The sequence below is a fragment of the Amblyomma mixtum genome, chromosome 2, assembly GCF_055824585.1.
Source record: "Amblyomma mixtum isolate Tamu chromosome 2, ASM5582458v1, whole genome shotgun sequence".
NCBI lineage: Eukaryota > Metazoa > Arthropoda > Arachnida > Ixodida > Ixodidae > Amblyomma > Amblyomma mixtum.
This window is the reverse complement of record NC_143013.1, coordinates 18,588,874-18,610,235: the sequence shown is the minus strand read 5'-3', so window position 1 is coordinate 18,610,235 and position 21,362 is coordinate 18,588,874. Positions and strand designations below refer to the sequence as shown.

Genomic DNA, 21,362 nt, shown 5'->3' with positions numbered 1-21,362 from the left:
CAAAGGCTCAGCTCTGGACGCCTCAATCTCGCCGTTAGTAATGGGCTTACATTAGGCACCACCGAGAAGCGTTGATTTTGAAAGCAAATCCAGCGAAGGGAAATCTTCACAGGCGAATGTCGCGTAATGCCGCTCTTTTACTTTAGGAAACTCACTTGGACATCGCCATGCAACCATGTCAGGTTTCAGCCACACTGAACTAGACTACTTCGCTGAAGCATTTTATTTGATAACATGGGACGACAGCCTGAGAATATGCAGCATGGTGGCACTTGCATGAAAATTCTGAGCGCCCTTGTCTATTTGGATGTAACAGTTTCTTTTTCTTTCTCACGCAGCAACTCAGATAAATGTTTACAGTGATCACCTACCTCGTCCAACAAGAAGTTCTGTCAAGATATGTTGCTTCAGTGGGGATGTATCGCTCATGGACCACGACACCGGCTTTTTTTTGCGTCACGGGGTCCTTATCGCTGTTGCCTTAAAGGAAAAGAAGACAAGAAAAAAAAAGGAAATTATAGGAAGGAAGGAGAGATAAAGTGAAGGAAGGAAGGAAGGAAGGAAGGAAGGAAGGAAGGAAGGAAGGAAGGAAGGAAGGAAGGAAGGAAGGAAGGAAGGAAGGAAGGAAGGAAGGAAGGAAGGAAGGAAGGAAGGAAGGAAGGAAGGAAGGAAGGAAGGAAGGAAGGAAGGAAGGAAGGAAGGAAGGAAGGAAGGAAGGAAGGAAGGAAGGAAGGAAGGAAGGAAGGAAGGAAGGAAGGAAGGAAGGAAGGAAGGAAGGAAGGAAGGAAGGAAGGAAGGAAGGAAGGAAGGAAGGAAGGAAGGAAGGAAGGAAGGAAGGAAGGAAGGAAGGAAGGAAGGAAGGAAGGAAGGAAGGAAGGAAGGAAGGAAGGAAGGAAGGAAGGAAGGAAGGAAGGAAGGAAGGAAGGAAGGAAGGAAGGAAGGAAGGAAGGAAGGAAGGAAGGAAGGAAGGAAGGAAGGAAGGAAGGAAGGAAGGAAGGAAGGAAGGAAGGAAGGAAGGAAGGAAGGAAGGAAGGAAGGAAGGAAGGAAGGAAGGAAGGAAGGAAGGAAGGAAGGAAGGAAGGAAGGAACCCGATGTCCTGCATTGCTAGCATTAGTGAAATACTCCATGGACGAGCTCATACAAATATACACTTGCGCTACCTCCGAGCCTGATATGAACAGAAAGAAATCGGAAAAGAGCGGAAAGAAGTGCAGTTTCTCATTTCGCGATACACGACGGGGATGCGGAGGCCTTTGGGGACACGATTTGGAACTCTTGCCGATCACTCAGATCCCGAGACCAAACTTTTTTCACGCCGATTTGGCGAGCAATTTCGTTACGCGGTAAATGTTTGTTACCCTTTTTCAATCGATTGCCCAAAATTGCTGATCTTTCGTGTGTTTTCGCAACAACAGCTCAGTAAACGCCTTTCATTTCTGCTTGCAGTACTCACGTTTTCAACGAGTCTCAATGATTCTTAGATCTTTGTAACTTCCGCTTTTGTTCTATATGCGTGTTTACGCCGCTTGAGCAAGGCCGCAGGGAGCGTAGAAATTGCGGGAACATGGCACTCGGAAGTGCAGAGGGCAAAACACATGCCTAAAACGACCGAATTGTGTGTTCCTCAGCTCACAAAGACGCTGCGACCAGGAAGGCAAAAAATGGCGATGAAATCTTATGAGTTTCACTGCACATGCTTACATCCAGACCATTTTTAACAAAATGTATCGCTAGATCCTGAACATGCAGCGCTGACAGAAGAGGGACGAAGGAGAGACAAGACACTAAACATGACAAGACCGCTAGGTATCACGTGTCCAGCCCAAAACGCGCCGATAATATGTACTAGAAAAGCGTTTTGCCCTCTGTACACCCGGGCAATAATAGCACAAGCGCTCCTGCCCACTTCACTGCCCGCTTCGTCTTCTCCTAGCCCGGGACAGTATTATGAGCAGAAAGATATTCAGAAGGCTAGCCCCCAACATCTGACGGTAGACTATAGGGTAATGCATTACTCCTTATTTCGAGGTGTTCCGGCATATATAGTTCATTCTCTTCGTTTTACATGCTCTTTTACACTCTGCCACTGCCTGAAAATTTCACTCGAACGCATTACACGCTTTGGAGACCATAGTTCTAGACATGCACTGAGGAAACCGAGCGGCGACGCATGAGACGGAAAAGAGCGAGCTTCCGTGCGCTGACGAAACCAAAAGTATGGGAAGTGTGCGGGTCACTGCGCGCTGCATGAGCTACATCAGAGAGGCAGTGCTGTTCTCCTGCGGTCGGCTGAAATAATCGCAGACTGAATTAATTATCGTTTATTGTAACCTGCCTGACTATAGGATAAGCCGCCGACCATTCACATGCGGTGATAATTCCTGAATATTTTTCCAGCACGCTGACCAGTAGACCACTGAAACGCCTCGGTGGCTCAAGTGGTTACGGTGGTCGGCTGCTGACACGAAAGATACGGGTTCGATTCCGGCCGCGGGGTTCGCATTTCGATGGAGACCAAATGATTGAGGCCCGTGTACTGTGCGATGTCAGGGCATGTTAAAGAAGCCCAGGTGGTGGAAATTGCCGGAGCCCTTCACTGCGGCATCCCTCATAGCCTGAGTCGATTTGGGACGTTAAGCTCCGATAAACCTCAACCTACATACTTAGCTACCAATAACTTGGCTGGAAGACAGTACTCAGCCGACTGCATGGAGCAGGTCGTCGTCAGAGAACGCATAATTATAATCAACCACACACTCGTATAACTCGCATAACCCGACTAGAAGCTTGGGCGAGTTGGTGATAGTTCACTTGCCACATAGCGCTAAAAAGACACGGACACAAGGGAGACACAGGACGGGCGCCCGTCCTGTGTGTCTCCCTTGTGTCCGTGTCTTTTTAGCGCTATGTGGCTCGAATAACCGCTCCCTTACACACCCTAAATGCATGTTAACGTTTTTTTTTCTTTCATTCTTTTATAGTTATACTATTTCCCTGTCGTACACAAGTGCCTGATTAGTTGTTTGCACACGTGCTACCATCGTCGTCAGAATACCGTTTCTTTCCGTAGCCTACTTGACTTTAGGTGGCGTTGTTTAACAGCTCTAGCCCCGTTCCCCTGCTGTTTAATCAATCAGTACATTTGTTTTTTCTCTTCCAATGAACACTGCTGACGCCCTTGACTTCTGCTACCTTTGATAGGAAAAAAAGGGCCAAAACAATTCCTGCGCATGCAAGAAGTTTTCTTTCAAGACGTTGCAGTAGAAAGCGGCGCATTTTCTTCGCTACTTGGTTCTATCACCTGTCTTGCTATATTTGTTTGTTCTTGCTTTTTTTCTCGTCATCCGTATACACTCCACTTCATTTGTATTCTCAGGTGTAAACAACTGAGCTTCTTTGTCGGCTGGCTTCTCCCGGTGTTCGCCACTTCGCTCAAGCTGATCGACTGGTGCCCTTTTTTTTCTGTTCTTCTTTATTTATGTATTTTTGTTCATTCTTGTTGTTGACCCGCAGCGAAAAGCAAACTCTGCTCTTCGTTTTCAGTAAAACCATAGAAAGGCCTCCCGAAGCTCACCCGGGTTTCTCGGTTCCAGCCGCGAAAAACGGCAGCGCATCGGCATCGACTCGCTCTGTTTTGCGATTGTTCCCATACGAGCCAAATGGAAGGGCAACGAAGGAAACGGACGAATAACCAAGAACAAGAGGAAATGGATTCCGCGACCAAAACAAAAGCAGCGAATCGTGCAGACTCATCGCTGCACATCTCTGTCGGCATTTCCGGTGAAACTAGTTGGGTTCCCTGTCGTCGGGAAGCCTGCAATTCCGATGGCGTCAGCGACTGCGTGGAATCGATCTGACGCTGGGCAGTATTGTTGGCGGCCAGTAGCAGAGAGTGTGCGTGTGTTTTGGCTGCTGCAGTGCCTGTTCTGTTCTCCTAGTCTCGTATTGCATTCGCCCCCTGCGCGTGCATGTGTGTGTTTATGAGACTTGCAGCTAGAACCAAGCGCAATCGAACGCGCTCACCGCATAGGCCAGTTCTCAGAATAGAAAAGGCGCCTAGTAATAGTTAAAATGAACAATGTCAAGGCAAAAGAAAGCGTGCTTTCATGTGGCCACAAATTTAAAGAAACAAATTACGCTATAAGAGAAGACTTCGCATTCGCCACTCGACTCGCTCGCTCCAAATTAATTGAATTCATTCGACCCAAAAAATGCAGCTTCAAGCTTCACTTCGACGAACTTATCGTAGGCGAAAGGAGGTACAGCTATGATCCCGCTTCCGATATCGTAAAAGAAATAGTGACGGCCGCCAAGCAGGCATAATAAATCTATAATAAATAAATCGCACAAGAACTCTACAGATAAACGCGAATGACACACAAAGACAGTGCCTTTGCCGATCCCACCGCGCAGCCGCAATTTGAGCAGGGGGTAGAGTAATGTTTTCACCCGTACAAAAGCCTGTAGGTCTCCTTTGGTACCAGCAACCGAACCCTGTACGCCCCGCCGCGGTGGCTCAGTGGTTACGGCGCTCGGCTGCTGAATCGAAAGACGCGGGTTCGATCCCGGCCGCAGCGGCTGAATTTCGATGAAAGCGAAATTCCAGAGGCCCGTGTGCTCTGCGATGTCAGTGCACGTTAATGATCCCCAGGTGGTCGAAATTTCCGGAGCCCTTCACTACGGCGTCCCTCATAGCCTGAGTTGGTTTGGAACGTTAAACCCCAGTAAACCGATTCCTGTACCTTCGTGCCGCATGTCTGTCCCTTTGCTCCTCATTTGTTTTTTTTTTTCGTTTTTGAACAGTTAAAATGACCTGAGGTTATCTTTTATTTCTTACATTTTTGCCGAAGTACGATATAACGAAGTCCCTCATACGGCTGATTCAAAAAGTTTTCCCAGCAGATATCTTGGGCAATGTTTTCTTACAAAAGTTTCCTTGCACACTCTACAGACTGCCCATAGACTGTGTCAACAAAATCCATAGAATTTATGGTAAAACAGCGCGGAAAAAACACGAGGACGGAACAAACACGACAACCCGAGCGCTGACTTTCAACTGACGATTTATTACGCATGGATAGTAATAACCAACTTGCCCACCTTTCTGTACTTCCATAGAATTTCTGTGGACAAACTATGCCTAGTCTATAGACAATACACATTTTAAAGACAGTCTACAGACAGTATAGAGAGATCTTTAGGATTTTGACCGTATCCTTTCAGTGGACTTTTGTTTATAGACAGTGTATTGACTATGTATAAAGAAAAGAAAATACCTATATGAAGGCATTAAAATCTATAAGAAATCTGAAAAATCTACAGGACATTTATATAAGAGCTGGTTGAACCAAACAATAAATGGCTGAGATCGTGCACAAACAGCACTACTGAATCGTTTGTATAAGTTAGAAAAGTGGTGCGTGTACGAATTGCAACAAAGGGTCTGTTACGCCGCATTGAACCTTCATGGCAGGTTGGCTTTGAAAAAGTAGTGCTTCTGCTGCAGATCGCTCTTTTGAAGAAGCATTTCTCAACCCATTCGACAACCTCGCCGAAGAAATTTCTAAAGGAGTCGTTGCAGTTTACTTTGCATGCGCTATTTTTGCGCCACTGTCTTATTCTGAAAGACACTTGTGTATCTGTGCAAATTAAATGCGCCTGACTGATCCTGAAAAAGCATTTCTGAAATGGTGCATCCGCTTTAGCCTGCTCGCTGCCTCCCTGCGGGCACAGCTGTCTGAAATGAGAACTGGTGATGCGAGACTGCGGACGAGAGGAAACCAATTTCAGGCTCTTTCAAACACGCTCGCAATACGAAAGTACTAAGATACTGATACAGCGAACACACAATCGACAAAAAAGAAAAAGTACTTCATGATTCTTTTTACGGGCTATTTCTATTTGACATCGTAGCTGAGATGAGTTGCTCGCATTTTTATCTGTAAAAGAGTGCATATCTGGAGGCGCTTTAGAACTAACGTTACTAAGGAAAAAAAGAAGTATCAGCAGATGAAAATCACTGTGCTATACAGAAGAGAGGCTTTCTTTGAAGAAAGGAACTGAAGCCGCTTAACATTAACTGCATGGGTGTACAAAGTGAAGAAAATGCATCTAGAAATAAACAAGAAAAAATTTCGGTACAATCCGTGCTAGAATGGACGCGTGCTGTGCACTATTCTCTTCGTTCTGTCTTTCACTTCCTTCTACATTTCTTCCTTCACGCCGTGTTTCAGATGTCCATCTCTAATGAATCGGTTACTATGCCTTCCCTTTCCTCATAACTAATTATTTATTTTGTATACAATATTATAAGCTCCGATACGTTCACACCGAGCGCTGCAACGAACGCTCCTTCATGGGCTCGTTTCTTTTCCTTGTCTTGCGTGCCGTCACCCAGGACGGTGAAGAAGGGATGGATGTCGACTTCGAGCGAAACGCTGTGCACATATCAGACTTAGCAGTGCTCTGGAGAATCGACGGGACCACAGAGCCCTGGCAGCAAGGAAACGCAGCGGGGGAAAAAGAACAGGCACGCGTGAAATACAAGGCGCAGACCATGAGTAGGCTTTGCCTTGCATATCTTTATGAAATATTGGAATCGCTCATCTAAAAAAACCTGAAAAAGCAAGGCTCAGTACTTTGAAATGTACATTTACGGAGTGCTTCGGCTATTCGATAATTTATCCTAGAATTACACCCTCCCTCACACTGGCCGGGACGCGTCGTGCTCCGGACCCGATGCGCAGAGGTAACCAATTGAGCAGCAAATCTGAATATAACACACCTAGGCACATCTCACGCCAGCAATCCGGGAACAGCAGAAAACAGTGAAGGTGCGAAGAGAACAAAGGGGGCGGGGGGAGGGGGGGAGTGTTCTTATTCGTCATTCCAACAGCTGCAACGACCAAGGAAGGAAAAGGCATACCGGCATTATGTGCTGTCCACAAACGACCAGCAAGATTCCATTTCTTTCGCGAGCATCCAATAAGCGCCTCGTAAGGGCTCCTGGCAGGTCGGTGCCCTAGCTCTGAAGCTTCTATTAGAGAATTTGTCTCTGTCTTTTTTTTTTGTCTGTGCACGCATTCCTGTCGCTATACAAGAACTACGTGACCAACGGGCGGCTGCAAACGAAGCCACTCGCCGACAAGCCAAGCTCGGTGTAGTGTCCTCTCATCGATGTCCCCATTAGGCGAGGTATGAGGGCTGCCCCTTCCGCTCCACCGCCCTCCTGCTCTCTCTCGTTGAAGAGCCAATAGTTCGACAATTCTTGTATTTTGTTTTCTTGTAATGTATTTGCGCAGCGTAATGTACTGCTCGTCCACGAGCACTGCAACGAAATCAGACGACATAAGGGTCATCCCGTCAATATCTGAAACTATTTACTCGTACTTCTTTGCGAAGCTTATCGTGCTTGATAAGCGTATTACGGAATCATTAACATGTAATCGCGAGGTGCAGGTAAAGACCGAAGAAGAATACTGTTAGATGTAAGATGTGACCACATAGTCGCGATAGACAATGCGTTTGCTGATTTGCTCGCCACTTACTGCCGTAAGGCACCACGCTTATGATGGCAAGAAAGTTTCTGCTAATTTCACACAGCGAAGAGCGACACTTGAAGACCATATGTAGTAAGGCGGCAAGAGCGTTGAATCTGTAAGAAGATTCAGCGGTGAGATTAATGCACGCGGCTCTTATACGCCGAGTACAAGCAAGTTTAGATTAAAAATATAATTTCTCTTACATCGCCTTGAAAGTTTTGTTTTTATTGCTTATCTAAGAGAGCAGACAATCTCTCAGTTTACTTCTACATGTGGCATAGAAAGAAAGACTTAAGCGAGCGCTTAAGGCTTAAGCGAGGATAAAATGGGAGATACATCTTGTCACCGCCCTCGGTTTTCTGTACCAACGATCACCCCACGAGCAACAGCAAGAAGCAACAGAACAAGCAACGGTCGAGCGAGCGGGCGTGGGCGGCATTAATTTGATCTCCATGCAGCCACCCCGACAAGGAATGAAAGCTCTGGTAAAGCAAAAATTTGCTTTTTCAAAAACAACTTAATACGAACTCGGCAAACAGAATCAGGCACGAAGAGAGAAAATTTCAGTTTACAGCCCACTTGAAGCTTGCTTCTATTTTGCAATTCTTTACACGGGCGATCACTTTCAGCCCTTAACAGCCTAGTTGTTGCTTATTGATAAATACACCTGAGTGTTCGAAGGCTTTCAGCGTAAATGCGTTCCAGGACACGCGCCCCAAAGAAGGATACTTCGTAAGATATAAGTTCCGATATTCAGGCCTCAGTCACTTAATTTTGTATTTTTATATCAAAGTTTATATGTAATTATTGCTTTCCTTTCTGAAATGACAGCAGCGATTAACAGCTTTCTTCGTGATATAATAATTTTGCCGGCTGTTCATGCTTTCTGTGGTTGAGCTGAAAGCAGCTTCTGCACCTACCCAGAGAGTTTTGATTCAGAATTAAGTTTAGAGACGGCGCGAGAAAGCTGCGACACAATAAACCTGAGCATGAGTTCGCCGCACCCACACATGCACCCAGTATATTACGCGTGATACACATTAGCGCTCGTTTTGCTCCTCATACTGCGCACTGCGTCAGTTGGTCGATATCGTCTCCAAAAGCCAGATGGTGACACGTTTACTAAACGTTGCATTTCGCGTTGTTTTAATTCTTTCGTCTTGCTTCTCTTGCTTTCATTCGTTCTTACATGCTCGTTACTTAGTTGCCTCGGCTCCGCATTGTAACGCGCTCCGTTCCATTCCTCTTAAGTAGAGAGCTTTAGCACAGCCTGATCCGCTGCCACCATGCGCTTCTGCGGGTAGATCCCCCCCGTAGATGACCCCGAGGCGCCCACACCTACCACTGCACAGGCTCAACTGGATCCCCGCGTAAGCGGATCAAGTTAGCGGAGCGCGGATCGCGCTACGTTAAGCCCGCTAATAACTCTACCAGCATTGCGAAAATATGCGAGAGAAAAAGCCCTTTCTATGTGGTGTGTAACCGACACCTCACTATCCAGCTCGGGGAAGTTACTCCGGTAGAGCAACTCAAAAAATGGAGATGAAAGAAAGTGGTAGGGTTTTAACGTAGTTAAACCGAGTAGGCGTGCGGAACAACCTCTTGTTTGAAAAATGTAAAAGAAAGGGACCTTGTGGGTGCAAAGGTTACCCTCACGGTCACCCTCCCATTGGCTGCAGGGGGCGCGACGCTTCTCCGAACTGAACCCGAGCATACCCGAGTTACTCCGAGGCTTCACACACGATTTTTGGTTGGAACCGTGGTAAGAAGTTCTTCAGAAACTAGCAATAATTTTATTTCATTCTTGACCTGTGTGCATGCCCTCTAGAGACACTTATTCAAACTTATACGCCGCAAATAGCTAACCGTTCTGAGTACACGACAAGCTTTTCAGAAAACATAAGCTCCTGACTTTCAATTTCGTAGTGTAAAAACCTTTATGTGATAAAGTCTCTGACTGCTTTCTCAATGCTAGAAATAGGGAAAAGAAACAGGGTGAGACAGATTTAGAGAAGCCGTTTTTTTATATCCGCGCTTATTTGCTCAATATTTTCTGCTGAGGCAAAATATAGCCCATTCTTCGAGAATTTTGCGTATTTGAGCCAAGCAATTGAACTCATAGCTGTCGTCAAGCGAAACAGTGCCCAGACGAATATGCGCCGTTCGGTTGGTAGACACATTATGGTTGGCACTAACCTGCCGCAAATTTCACCATATACAAAAAAAAAATCAAATGTAAGGAGTCAGCACGGTTGAAACTGAGATGCTGACGAGAATGGAGAATACTCCAGAAAAGCGAGAATCTTTGGATGTTAAAGAGCTACTTGGAATTCAACTTAATTTTTTTAGAGAAATGGGCAACGAGCAAGCGCAAAGAGCGTTGTTTCAAATGCGCCTTTGTCACGGGGCCGCTCTAATGATGCCCGCCTCTCTTCATCATGTCCTGCTCCGCTGGTCAGCAACAAACCGACAGCTCGTACTGAGCATGCGCCGTTTATCTTCACGACAGGTGGCGGCAGGTGCCAAGCACACACTGGCCACTTCACAGGCCTAGTGCGCGCCTCGTGGAACCAATCTGTGCCTGCGTCTCCCAAGCGAGAGGGCACTTAAACTCCGCTATAAGGGAACGGCAAGATATAGCATTAATGGGTTAACGCCCATGTATGCGAAACTGGTCATTCTGTCCACTCAGAGAACCCTGGGAGTCCGCAGTGCTGCCGCGGTTAAGAGAAGCGCCACCGATAAGGCTTGTGAGACCCAGGGGTTGCTCTTCCCGAGCAACCTGTCGCGACCACAATCATTAATTGAACTGGCACCAGCGAGTGTGGGCAGTTTTCTCAGAATCCGGCCGAGAGTTTGTGATGACGTCACAAGGTTACGTGATCTGCGTGGGCAACTTGCCACCTAGGTGCACCATTTAGGTTGCTTCTGTGGGGATTTTTTTCGTCAATTTTCGCTCACGGTCAACCGCGCCGACGCCAGCTTTTCTGTACAACGGATTTCTTAACGCTGTAGCGTTAATAGCCGATTAACACCCTTCGACCAAGGGCGCCGCATAGACGGAGTCGCAGACTAGGGCGCGCTGGACCGGGAAGCAGGTCGAGCCGAGACGTATGACTGGTGAGACGCGCGTGCTTTCTCATTCCTGCCTTCTCGCCCGACCCGCTCCGTCGAGTCGCGGTGGGGCCACATCTTACGTTTTCCGGCGTGCGCACCGCTATTACGCGCTTCGCGAGGCGACAGAACAGGTCGCTAAGAACGAGCTCCGTCGAAGTAATCGCCTCTTGGGAACTAGAATAATCATGCAAACGAAGCGGCACAGGAGCCATAGTTGGGAAAGCGTCTCTAGCTTGGCTTCCGCCAAAGCGAAGTGCTCGCTCTCTCTTCATGCTTCTTTCACTCTCTCTCTGGGAGGTGAAAGACCCGAGACGAACACTGCAATGACGGCTACGCTGCTCTGCGCGTAGCCACAGAACATGCGTCGTTTTCTGTTCGCGACATTAAGGACGTTGCGACACGAATGTATATGTGATACAGTTTTGCTTCTTCCAGACCGCCTGCATGCATGGAGGCTTAGTGCACTCGGCTACTGTTCATACCCGACTTTGAGACTTCTTGCTTTTCGAGTTCGCAATATTAAGGCTTGCGTGGCTGGTTCGTGGTCTCTCGTTATTGCTTGAAACACGCGCCGAGAGATTTTAATGATGAAGCTACGGGCAGGTATTCCTCAGAAGAGAGAATCCTCCCCCTTATGCTTTATAGTGGTCTTCAGAACATCAATGGGAGCAAGAAAAGACACGTAATTTTTCTATTGGATTAATGAAGATGGAATGCATGTGGTCTCAGTTGAGGGTGATACGCAAATGGTATGTGTGCGAGAAATGGCAAGCAGGTCAATTAAAATGTTGCAGTGCACTAGGTTTGCACAAGTAGTGAGGCGGAAAACAGCTGTAAAGGGTGTATGCTGACAACTGTCTGATTGCGGATCTCCGAAGATATTAAGCCTACAGTACGAAGGTATGCCCTATACCACATTTAACTAGCTGCACACAGTACGCGTACGGAATAAAGCGCGTGAAAAGCCAGCTCTACACTCCCCAGTACTTTTCTTTGTACCACTGTAGATTCGGGCAAACCGACATGAATACCGCGCTCGGATATCGTTACTGCAGGCTTTCTAACCCGACTTAGAATTGAACTTTCCATCTCCACAATAAAATTGCCGACTTGGTACACTCTAAACCCAAATACGCCTATGTGGGAGCCAAAAAAGGAGTAAGCTGTCCTCTAGCGCAGTCTCTTTTTATAGATGAGAGCGCGCTAGAGGACAGCTCACTCGCTTTTTACTATTATTTGTTTAGAATGTAATGCACCTGCTGCATCTGGCACTGTAGATGGAGGACGAAAGAAAAATTCAGGGGGCACTTTGACTGTCTAAAGTGCGTAGAGGCGAAAGCGTTTTCCGCACCACTTTCGCTGCTTCTGTGGCACTGGTGACGTCACATATAATTGAGTACTAATTACTAAGTGATGGCAAATCGCTAATTAATGTTGCCGCCGCGGTGGCGCAGTGGTTATGGTGCTCGCCTGCTGACCCGAAATATGCGGGTTCGGTCCCGGCTGCGGCGGTTGAATTTCTTTGGAGCAGAAATTTAGAGGCCCGTGTGCTGTGCGATGTCAGTGCACGTTAAAGAACCCCAGGTGGCCGAAATTTCCGGAGCCCTCCACTACGGCGTCTCTCATAGCCTTAGTCGCTTTGGGACGTTAAACCCCATAAAACCAAACCAAACTAATTAATGCTTAATTATTGATTAATGCCTGAATCCTAATTAACTGCTAATTAATAACGCTTAAGTTTCGCCTTAAGGAGTGGAACGCGACAGCGTGTTGTAGCGCTGCCAGGGAGTCCACGGAACGCCACCACCCGTTCTGCGCGATGCCTTGCGCTTTGAACGCAACGCGTTTTGAAGAAAGGAAATGGCGCAGTAATTCTCTGTGATCTCGGTGGACACCTGAACCACACCGTAGAGGAAGGGAGGAAGTGGGAGTGAAAGAAGACAAAGAGGGCCGGTAATGAAGAAAGTGAAAATTGTATTTGAGGAAAGGAAATTACGCAGTAACTGTCGCGCATATCTCGATGGACAGCCGTCAAAATTTAGGGGGGCACTTTTTTACCTAAAGTGTGGTCACCGATGTGTGGTTAAGATGTTAAGCTTGGCCTCTAGAGTGGAACGCGTCAGCGTCTTGCAACACTGACAGGGAGTCCATAGAACGCCATCGCCCATTTGGTTCTAGCCTCGCTCGTCGGTAAATTGTTTTTTGAGGAAAGGAAATGTATCTGTCTCTCATACCTCGGTGGACACCTAAACCTCGCCGGGAGGAAAGGGAGGAGGATGGGTGTGAGGGAGGACATCGTATTCACTAGACGCGCCTTTGTTCATTCCAAATCATCGAGCTGGCATGGCGGAGTGGATAGCATGTTCGTCTCGCACGCCGAAGACCGGGGTTCGATTCGCGAGCTCGACCAATGTCCTACTCGGTTTTATTTATTTATGTGGCCTGATTAGAAAGGTTAATTAGGCTAATTGGGTAATTAAGCAATTAAATAAGCTGAGTCCCACTTGGAGCTTCACTATGGTTGCATGGTTACTAGCCAAAGTACAATTGGCCCCGTTTGAAATTCGCGCACTGGGACGTTACGACCGTTTTGACCAATTGAAAAGCGTGACATTTCTGACGAGAACTGCTGCTTACAACGATGAGACATTAAAGGCTTTCGCCTTAAAAGCAGCAACGAATTGCTTGACTGGTTTGTTTTCTTTTCGCTTAATACACATTCTTCTGTGTTGCCACGTGGCTATAGAGTTTTCTATTCATTATAGAGTGACAGTCATCTGATTAATTTTTTTCTAGTTTTCTTCCTCCGATGACGAGCACCGAACTTCAGAAACCTTTATTTAAAACGCAAGGCCAGGCATTTTTCAGGAATGCAGTTAATACCGGAAAGGCATGCCAGCGGTACATCTTACGGAAGGCGCATGCAGTGCACATGCGTGATTTTAGGCAGCACATGCGAGAATGGCACGGCTCCTGACAGCCGTATTCAGCATTAGCAGAAGCATTAGCAGAAGCATTAGCAGAAGCATTAGCAGAAGCATTAGCAGAAGCATTAGCAGAAGCAGAATGCAAAGCGCACAGCGCTCCTATCATCATCATCATCATCAGCCTGACTACACCCACTGCAGGGCAAAGGCCTCTCCCATGTCTCTCCAATTAACCCTGTCCTTTGTCAGTTGCCGCCACTGTATCCCCGCAAACTTCTTTATCTCATCCGCCCACCTAACTTTCTGTCGTCTCCTGCTACGTTTCCTTTGTCTTGGAATACACTCCGTTACCCTTGAGGACCAGCGGTTATCTTGCCTTCGCATTACATGCCCTGCCCAAACCCATTTATTCCTCTTGATTTCGACTAAGATGTCATTAACCCGCGTTTGTTCTCTCACCCACTCCGCCCTCTTCCGATCTCTTAGCGTTACACCTATCATTTTCCTTTCCATAGCTCGCTGCGTTGTTCTTAACTTAAGCTGAACCCTCTTTGTTAGCCTCCACGTTTCTGCCCCATAGGTGAGTACCGGCAGGATACAGCTGTTGTATACTTTTCTCTTCAGGGATATTGGTAAGCTACCATTCACGATCTGAGAGAACCTGCCATATGCGCGTCACCCCATTCTTATTCTTCTCGCTCCAATAGTCTAGAAAAATGACCAACGTGGTTGCATTACCGCTGTGCAGTGAGGTTCTGATCGCCGTCGAGGACGACCTCCGTCACCAACCAAGGTTACACTGAATGCTATCAGATATACCTGCACAAAATAACGGCATATTTCGTCTAACCGTGGCACCACGCTCCGCCAGCTGTGCGCATGCGCGGAGCGACATCAGAGCACGCAGTTGGTGTGCGCTCCGCGCGCCTCGCCGCGTTGGTAGAGGTCAGTTTCGAGGCTGTCTTCTCCCTCTACTACGATGGGTTCCATGCCACCGTCGAGGCGCCGACACGCCGGTGGTCCGAGCGCGAAGCTGCGTCTCTAGCGGCGTTCGGTATCGGTGGCTGCTATTTTGTTCTAGTAACGTTGGTGTCGGCAGCCGTGTCGACAGATGTGTCCGGGTTTTGACGAGTGTCCACCGAGATATGTGAGACAGTTTCTGGGTAATTTCCTTTCCTCAAATAGAATTTTCAGTTTCTTCATCACCGCCCCTCTTTCTTCTTTCACTGCCACTTCCTCCCTTCCTGTACGGTGCGGTTAAGGTGCCCTCCGAGATGACTGAGAATTACAGCTCCATTTCCTTTCCTCAAAAAGCGTTGCGTTCAAAGGGCAAGTTATCGCGCCGAACGGGTGGTGGCGTTGCGTGGACTGCCTGGCAGCGCTACAACACGATGTCGCGTTCTACTCCTAAAGGCGAAGCTTAAGCGCCATTAATTAGCAGACAATTAGTGCTGAGTGATTAATCAGTAATATGTCATTACTTCGTCATCAATTATGCGTGACGTCATCCAGTGATGACGTCACCAGTGTCACATAGTCAAAGTGGTGCGGAAAACGGTTTCGCCTCTACGCACTTTAGACAAATTTCCCCCTGAATTTTGGGGTCTGGCCTATGGGGCTGCGATTCACAGCTTACCGCTTACCGCTGATTTGCTGGTGATGGCAGGGGCGGGGGATGCCTCGGACTTGGGTAGAGGCGGGAAGGAGACGTAGCGGTGGCGGCTGGCAGACTGGGCACCACGGGAGGCAGAGCGTTGGCAGGGGCGGGAAGGCCGGGAGCTCTTGAGGATGGGCCCGATTGGAGTGCACGTTAAAGATCCCCAGCTGATCGAAATTATCCCAGACACCTCCACTACGGCACCTATTTCTCTCTTTCTTCTTTCACTCCTACCTTCCTCCCTTCCCTTACGGCGCGGTTCATGTGTCCACCGAGATATGTGACACAGATACTGATTTCCTTTCTTCAAAAACCAAAAGGCGAAAGCCTTTAATGCCTGATACTGTCGTTAGCAGACGCGTCGGCAGCCGTGTCGACAGACGCGTCGGCAGATTCGTCCGCCTTTCGGCGTAACTGCTTAAAAGGCTCAAGGTTCCAGTATGAATAAAGGCGCATCTAGTGAATGCATGGGCTTCATAAATAAAATGAAAGGAGTAAAGTCAAGAAAAAAAATAAGAAAATAAACAAAAATAAAAACAAAATAAAGTAAGATGAAAAAATAAAAATAAAAACAATAAAATTAAGAAAATGAGCAAAAATAAATAAAAAACAAAATATGAAAAATAAATCGGTAAATAAAAACAAACAGTGGCCAGGAAACGCTTTCGCCTTGCAGCACTTTAGAGAGCCAAAGTGCCCCCTGAATTTTTTTATTAAACTGTCCCCTCAAGCGGAGGGGGTGATTAAAATTTATCTTTGCTTTCATAATATAAGCCTCAACCAACAACCAGCCTAAGTTTAAGCTTCTGTGCAATTTACCGGGCGTTTTCGGTCTCTAACACCTCGAAGACGGGCTATGAATATTCCAAGGCTGATGGTTTGGACATCAACGCCATTTCTGACCGTTAATTGCAGCACAGAAAACAGTTACCAGGAGAGGTACCTACCGAAACCTGCCTTTTTTTCGCAATTTGTTGAATGACTGCTTTTGCTTAGAAAGCAAATATCGGAAGCGTTGACCACATTGCTCCAGTGTATGTCAGTCTGGCAGCAACAAGTCAGTGCACGTTAAAGAACCCAGGCGGTCGAAACGGCGCAATAATTCTGTCATCTCGGTGGACACCTGAACCGCACCGTACACGAATGAAGCAAGTGGGAGTGAAAGGAGAAAGAGCGGCTGTAATGGAGAAAATGAAAATTGTATTAAGCATGAAATGCTTTTAGCTCCCGTTGTCGGCAGTGTGGTGACGTCACGCCGAGACCGAGAGCCAACATCCGGGCACTGAATTCCACTTACCCGGGCACTGAAACGAGAACATCCGGGCACCGTACGATATTTAGCGAGGCTCTCTAAGACCTCCTACGGGACCGGCATACAAGCGCCGGTAGCTTCGCGCCGAACGGGTGGTGGCGTTCGTTCTTTCTTGTACGGTGCGGTTGTGCGTCCACCGAGATGACAGGAATTTCTGCACCATTTCTTTGCCTGAAAAAGCGTCGCGTTCAAAGGGCAACGCATCGCGCCGAACGGGTGGTGGCGTTCCTCCCTTCCTTTACGGTGCGGTTCGGGTGTCCACCGAGATGACAGAGAATTACTGCACCATTTCTTTGCCTCAAAAAGCATCGCGTTCAAAGGGCAACGCATCGCGCCGAACGGGTGGTGGCGTTCCTCCCTTCCTTTACGGTGCGGTTCGGGTGTCCACCGAGATGACAGAGAATTGCTGCGTTATTTCCTTTAAAAAGCGTTGCGTTCAAAAGGCGAGAGATCATGCCGAACGGGTGGTGGCGTTTCTCCCTTCCTGTACGGTGCGGTTCGGGTGTCCACCAAGATGACAGAGAATTACTGCGCCGTTTCCTTTCCTCAAAAATTCAGGGTGCACTTTGACTGTCTAAAGTGCGTAGAGGCGAAAGTGTTTTCCGCACCACTTTCAGTGCTTCTGTGGCACTGGTGGCGCCACATGTAATTGAGTACTAATTACTAAGTGATGACAAATCACTAATTAATGGCTAATTACTGATTAATGTCTGAATACTAATTAACTGCTAATTAAGCTTAAGCTTAAGCTTCGCCTTTAGGAGTGGAACGCGACAGCGTGTTGTAGCGCTGCCAGGGAGTCCACGGAACGCCACCACCCGTTCGGCGCGATGCCTTGCCGTTTCAACACAACGGTTTTTGAGGAAAGGAAATGGCGCAGTAAATCTCTGTCATCTCGGTGGACACCTGAACCGCACCGTAGAGGAACGGAGGAAGTGGGAGTGAAAGAAGAAAGACAAAGATGGCCCGTAATGAAGAAAATGAAAATTGAATTTGAGGAAAGAAAATTACGCAGTAACTGTCTCACATATCTCGGTGGACACCCGTCAAAATTCAGGGGGGGGGGGGGGGGGTGCACTTTTTTGACCTAAAGTGTGGTCACTGATGTGTGGTTAAGATGTTAAGCTTCGCCTCTAAGAGTGGAACGCGAGAGCGTCTTGCAACGCTGCCAGGGAGTCCATAGAACGCCATCGCCCATTCGGTTCTACGCCTCGCTCGTCGGTAAATTGGTTTTTGAGGAAAGAAAATGTATTGCTCTCTCATATCTCGGTGGACACCTAAACCTCGCCGGAAGGGAAGGGAGGAGGATGGCAGTGAGCGAAGACACCGTATTCACTAGACGTGCCTTTGTTCATTCCAAACCATCGAGCTGGCATGGCGGAGTGGATAACATGCTCGTCTCGCACTCCGAAGACCGGGGTTCGATTCCCGAGCTCGACCAATTTCTTACTAGGTTTTATTTATTTATATGGCCTGACTAGAGAAGTTAATTAGGCTAATTGGGCAATTAAGCAACTAACTAAGCTCAGTCCCACTTACTTGGAGCATCACTATATGGTCCCTTCAATTGGTTGCATGGTTACTAGCCAAAGTACAATTGGCCCCGTTTGAAATTGGCGCACTGTGACGTCACGACCGTTTCGACCAACTGAAAAGCGTGACATTCTCTGTCGACAACTGCTGCTTACAACGATGAGACATTAAAGGCTTTCGCCTTAAAAAGCGTTGCGTTCAAAGGGCAAGGCATCGCGCCGAATGGGTTGTGGCGTTCCTCCCTTCCTTCACGGTGCGGTTCGGGTGTACACCGAGATGACAGAGAATTACTGCGCCATTTCCTTTCCTCAAAAAGCGTTGCGTTCAAAGGGCAAGGAATCGCGCAAAACGGGTGGTGGCGTTCCGTGGACTGCCTGGCAGCGCTACAACACGCTGTCGCGTTCCACTCCTAAAGGCGAAGCTTAAGCGTCATTAATTAGCAGTTAATTAGTATTTAGTCACTAATCAGCAATTCGTCACTAAATAGTAATTTGTCATTACTTCGTCATCAATTATGTGTGACGTAATACTGTGGTGACGTCACCAGTACCACATAGGCAAAGTGGTGCGGAAAACGCTTTCGCCTCTACGCACTTTAGACAGTTTCGAACGCGCTGCATATACATTCTTGTTAGGCCTGCGTCGCGTCGTGTCCGCGTACGCTTCGTGTTATGCCCGTAAACATTTCATGCTTGCTCTACTCTCGGTTACGGGAGAGGCAGAGATTTTTTTAGAAAAAGAAATTACGCAGTAACTGTCTCACATATCATGGTGAACACCCGTCAACCGTTTGTAGAGGAAGAGAGGAAGTGGGATTGAAAGAATAAAGAAGGGCAGTAATGAAGGAAATGAAATTGTATTTGAAGGAACGAAATTACGCAGTAACTGTCTCGCATATCTCGGTGGACACCCGTCAAAAGAGTGACACATCTGCTGACAAGCTTCTACTAACAGTCTTATGTCGACAGCGATGAGGCATTAAAGGCTTTCGCCTTAAAACACTCCACTAACAGTTCTAGATTGTCATGAAAGCTTTCCGCGTTTCTGGCGCAACGTTGTCAATGCCTGCAGCCCACATCTCTCATCACCCCAAGTACCTATAAGCGCGATTCAGGTCCACTGACCCAGGAAGCTAGTTGTGCGCACTCCGTTTCCTTAAAATGATCGGATTGTAAAAAATGGCTGAGGCTTAGCTAAGGTTAAGCCTAGTCAGATGCGAAGCATATTGATGGCTAGGCTTGGTAATAAATACATGGCTTTCCTTGGTTGACGTTCATCCCGCTCTTCATCGGTCTCTGTGGCACGCGGAAGCTTTCGCTTCTCGTTCAAATCAGCCCTGCTTCTAGGCGGCATCCCAACACCTGGCCGCCTCGTAAGTGCCCGGAGAGTTGTTGTTGTTGTGACTGAGAGAAGGATGAAAAGGAAATTGCACGGGCCTGCTACTGGCTCGAGCCAAGCCACCACCGCTGCCACGTGCAGATAGAGGAGAGTTAGATGGTGGTGGTGAAAAACATTTATAACGCAATAAATATTTACAGAGAGGTGATTGGGGTAGGCCCTATTGGCCCTTTCCCCTAACAATACTAGGTGGAGCCCCTATTCCGGGGCCCCATTGGCAAGCAACGCCGCCCGCGTCCGGTGAACCAAGGCCTTTTGGGTCTTTAGGTCCTGACAGCCGAGCAGGGCCGCCTCCCAGTCCTCTCTGGTGGGGTTGGGGTTGGGGGGGATAGATGGGTTTGACTGACACGCCCAAACCATGTGGAAGGTGTCAGCCACCTCCCCACAGAACTGGCACGCGCCATCAAAGGATGTATTGAAATGTTTAAGCACCGCCGGGCACAGTACAGTGTTAGTAAGAATTTTGATGAGGAGGCGCTCGTCAGCGCGATCCAGACCCTTACAAGGGGCCGGGTAGCGCCGGTGCTCCTCCTTGTAGTAATTGGTGATTTGTTTGAATGTAATGGCCAGATTGTCTGATTGGGAGTACCCTTCCAAGGACAGGGAGATAGCCCGGGGAGAGAGTGCGCGGGCGGCCTGATCGGCCTGTTCGTTTCCCTGGAGTCCCTGGTGACCGGGGGCCCAAATCAGGTTGCGTGGAGTTGGATCTTCAGATCGACAGCTATATTCCAGTATGCGCCAGGCAAGCGGGGGAGCCCAACCCAACTCGTAGTTCCGACAGGCCCCTCGCGAGTCGGTGATGATGTGTTTCGACTTGGGAGTAGTGAGAGCAAGAGCAATGGCAATCTCCTCCGCGTGTGTTGCGCTGTAGGCTTTGAAAGTGAGCCCGTTGACTGTGTTTGTGTTGTGTACGACTGCGGCCGTGTACCACACCCCGTGGTGTGGGCCGGCAACGTCCACGTAATACACATGTTGTTGGTTACCATAGTATCGCGCCAACGCTTCCGCGCGCGCCTGGCGACGACCGCTATGGTCTTCTCTGGACATGTTGCGGGGAAGGGGTCGGACCCGGAGGGCGCGTCTCCAGGGTGCTGGCACTCTCTCCCTTTCCTTAATATGGTAGTCATGTTTGATGTGTAGCCGGTCCAAGAGGCGGCGACCGGACGTGGTCTGTGCAAGACGCGTGTATTGGTTGACTAAGTGGGCCTCTCGAAGCTCCCGAAATGTGTTCACCACGCCCAAGGCCAGAAGTCGCTGGTTGGACGTGGTGACCGGGAGGTCGAGAGCCCGCTTGATGACTTTCCGGTGGATGACCTCCAGTTGGTCATCATCATGTTTGCGCAGGTGCAAGTAGGGGGTTGAGTAGAGGATTCTACTCGTTACGAAAGCATGGGCAAGCCGCAGTGCATCCTTGCTTCGTAATCCGCCCCGCTTGTTGGAGACCCGGCGGACCATGCTGCCCACCTGGTCTCCCACTGTGCGAAGTTTGGCTAGGGTGGTGTCGACTCTGCGTTGGTGGTGTATGAAGAGACCAAGGACGCGGATCTCCTTGGACTCCCGGATCGGTCCCGAGGGGAGACTGATGCAAAGCGGAGTTGTGTCCCGAGGGGAGGGACGTATGTGCACAAATTCTGATTTAGACGGGGCGCACTGGAGTCCGCAGTAGGCCGCGTAGTCGTCGACTAGGGTCGCCGCTGCTTGCAGGCAGGATTCCATGTGGCCCAGGTTACCTTGCGTGGCCCAGATTGTAATGTCATCCGCATAAAGAGCATGATGTATCCCGGGCAAAGAGGACAATTTGGAGGGAAGATGAAGCATTGCCAAATTGAAGAGGAGGGGAGACAGGACCGCGCCTTGAGGTGTTCCCCTCGAGCCG

General features: G+C 48.3%; 1 protein-coding gene across 1 annotated transcript in view; it reads right to left on the bottom strand.

Moving 5' to 3' along the window:
• Window positions 1-15,849, bottom strand: part of LOC149358578 (uncharacterized) — a 95,219-nt gene extending 79,370 nt beyond the window's left edge. Inside the window, exons 1-2 of the mRNA XM_089568864.1 lie at window positions 15,230-15,849; window positions 372-480 (exon numbers count right to left, since the gene is read on the bottom strand). Coding sequence (XP_089424990.1) covers window positions 372-429 — 58 coding nt within the window. The 5' untranslated portion in view covers window positions 430-480; window positions 15,230-15,849. The remainder of the gene's footprint in view (window positions 1-371; window positions 481-15,229) is intronic.
• Between the last annotated feature and the right edge of the window lie 5,513 nt (window positions 15,850-21,362).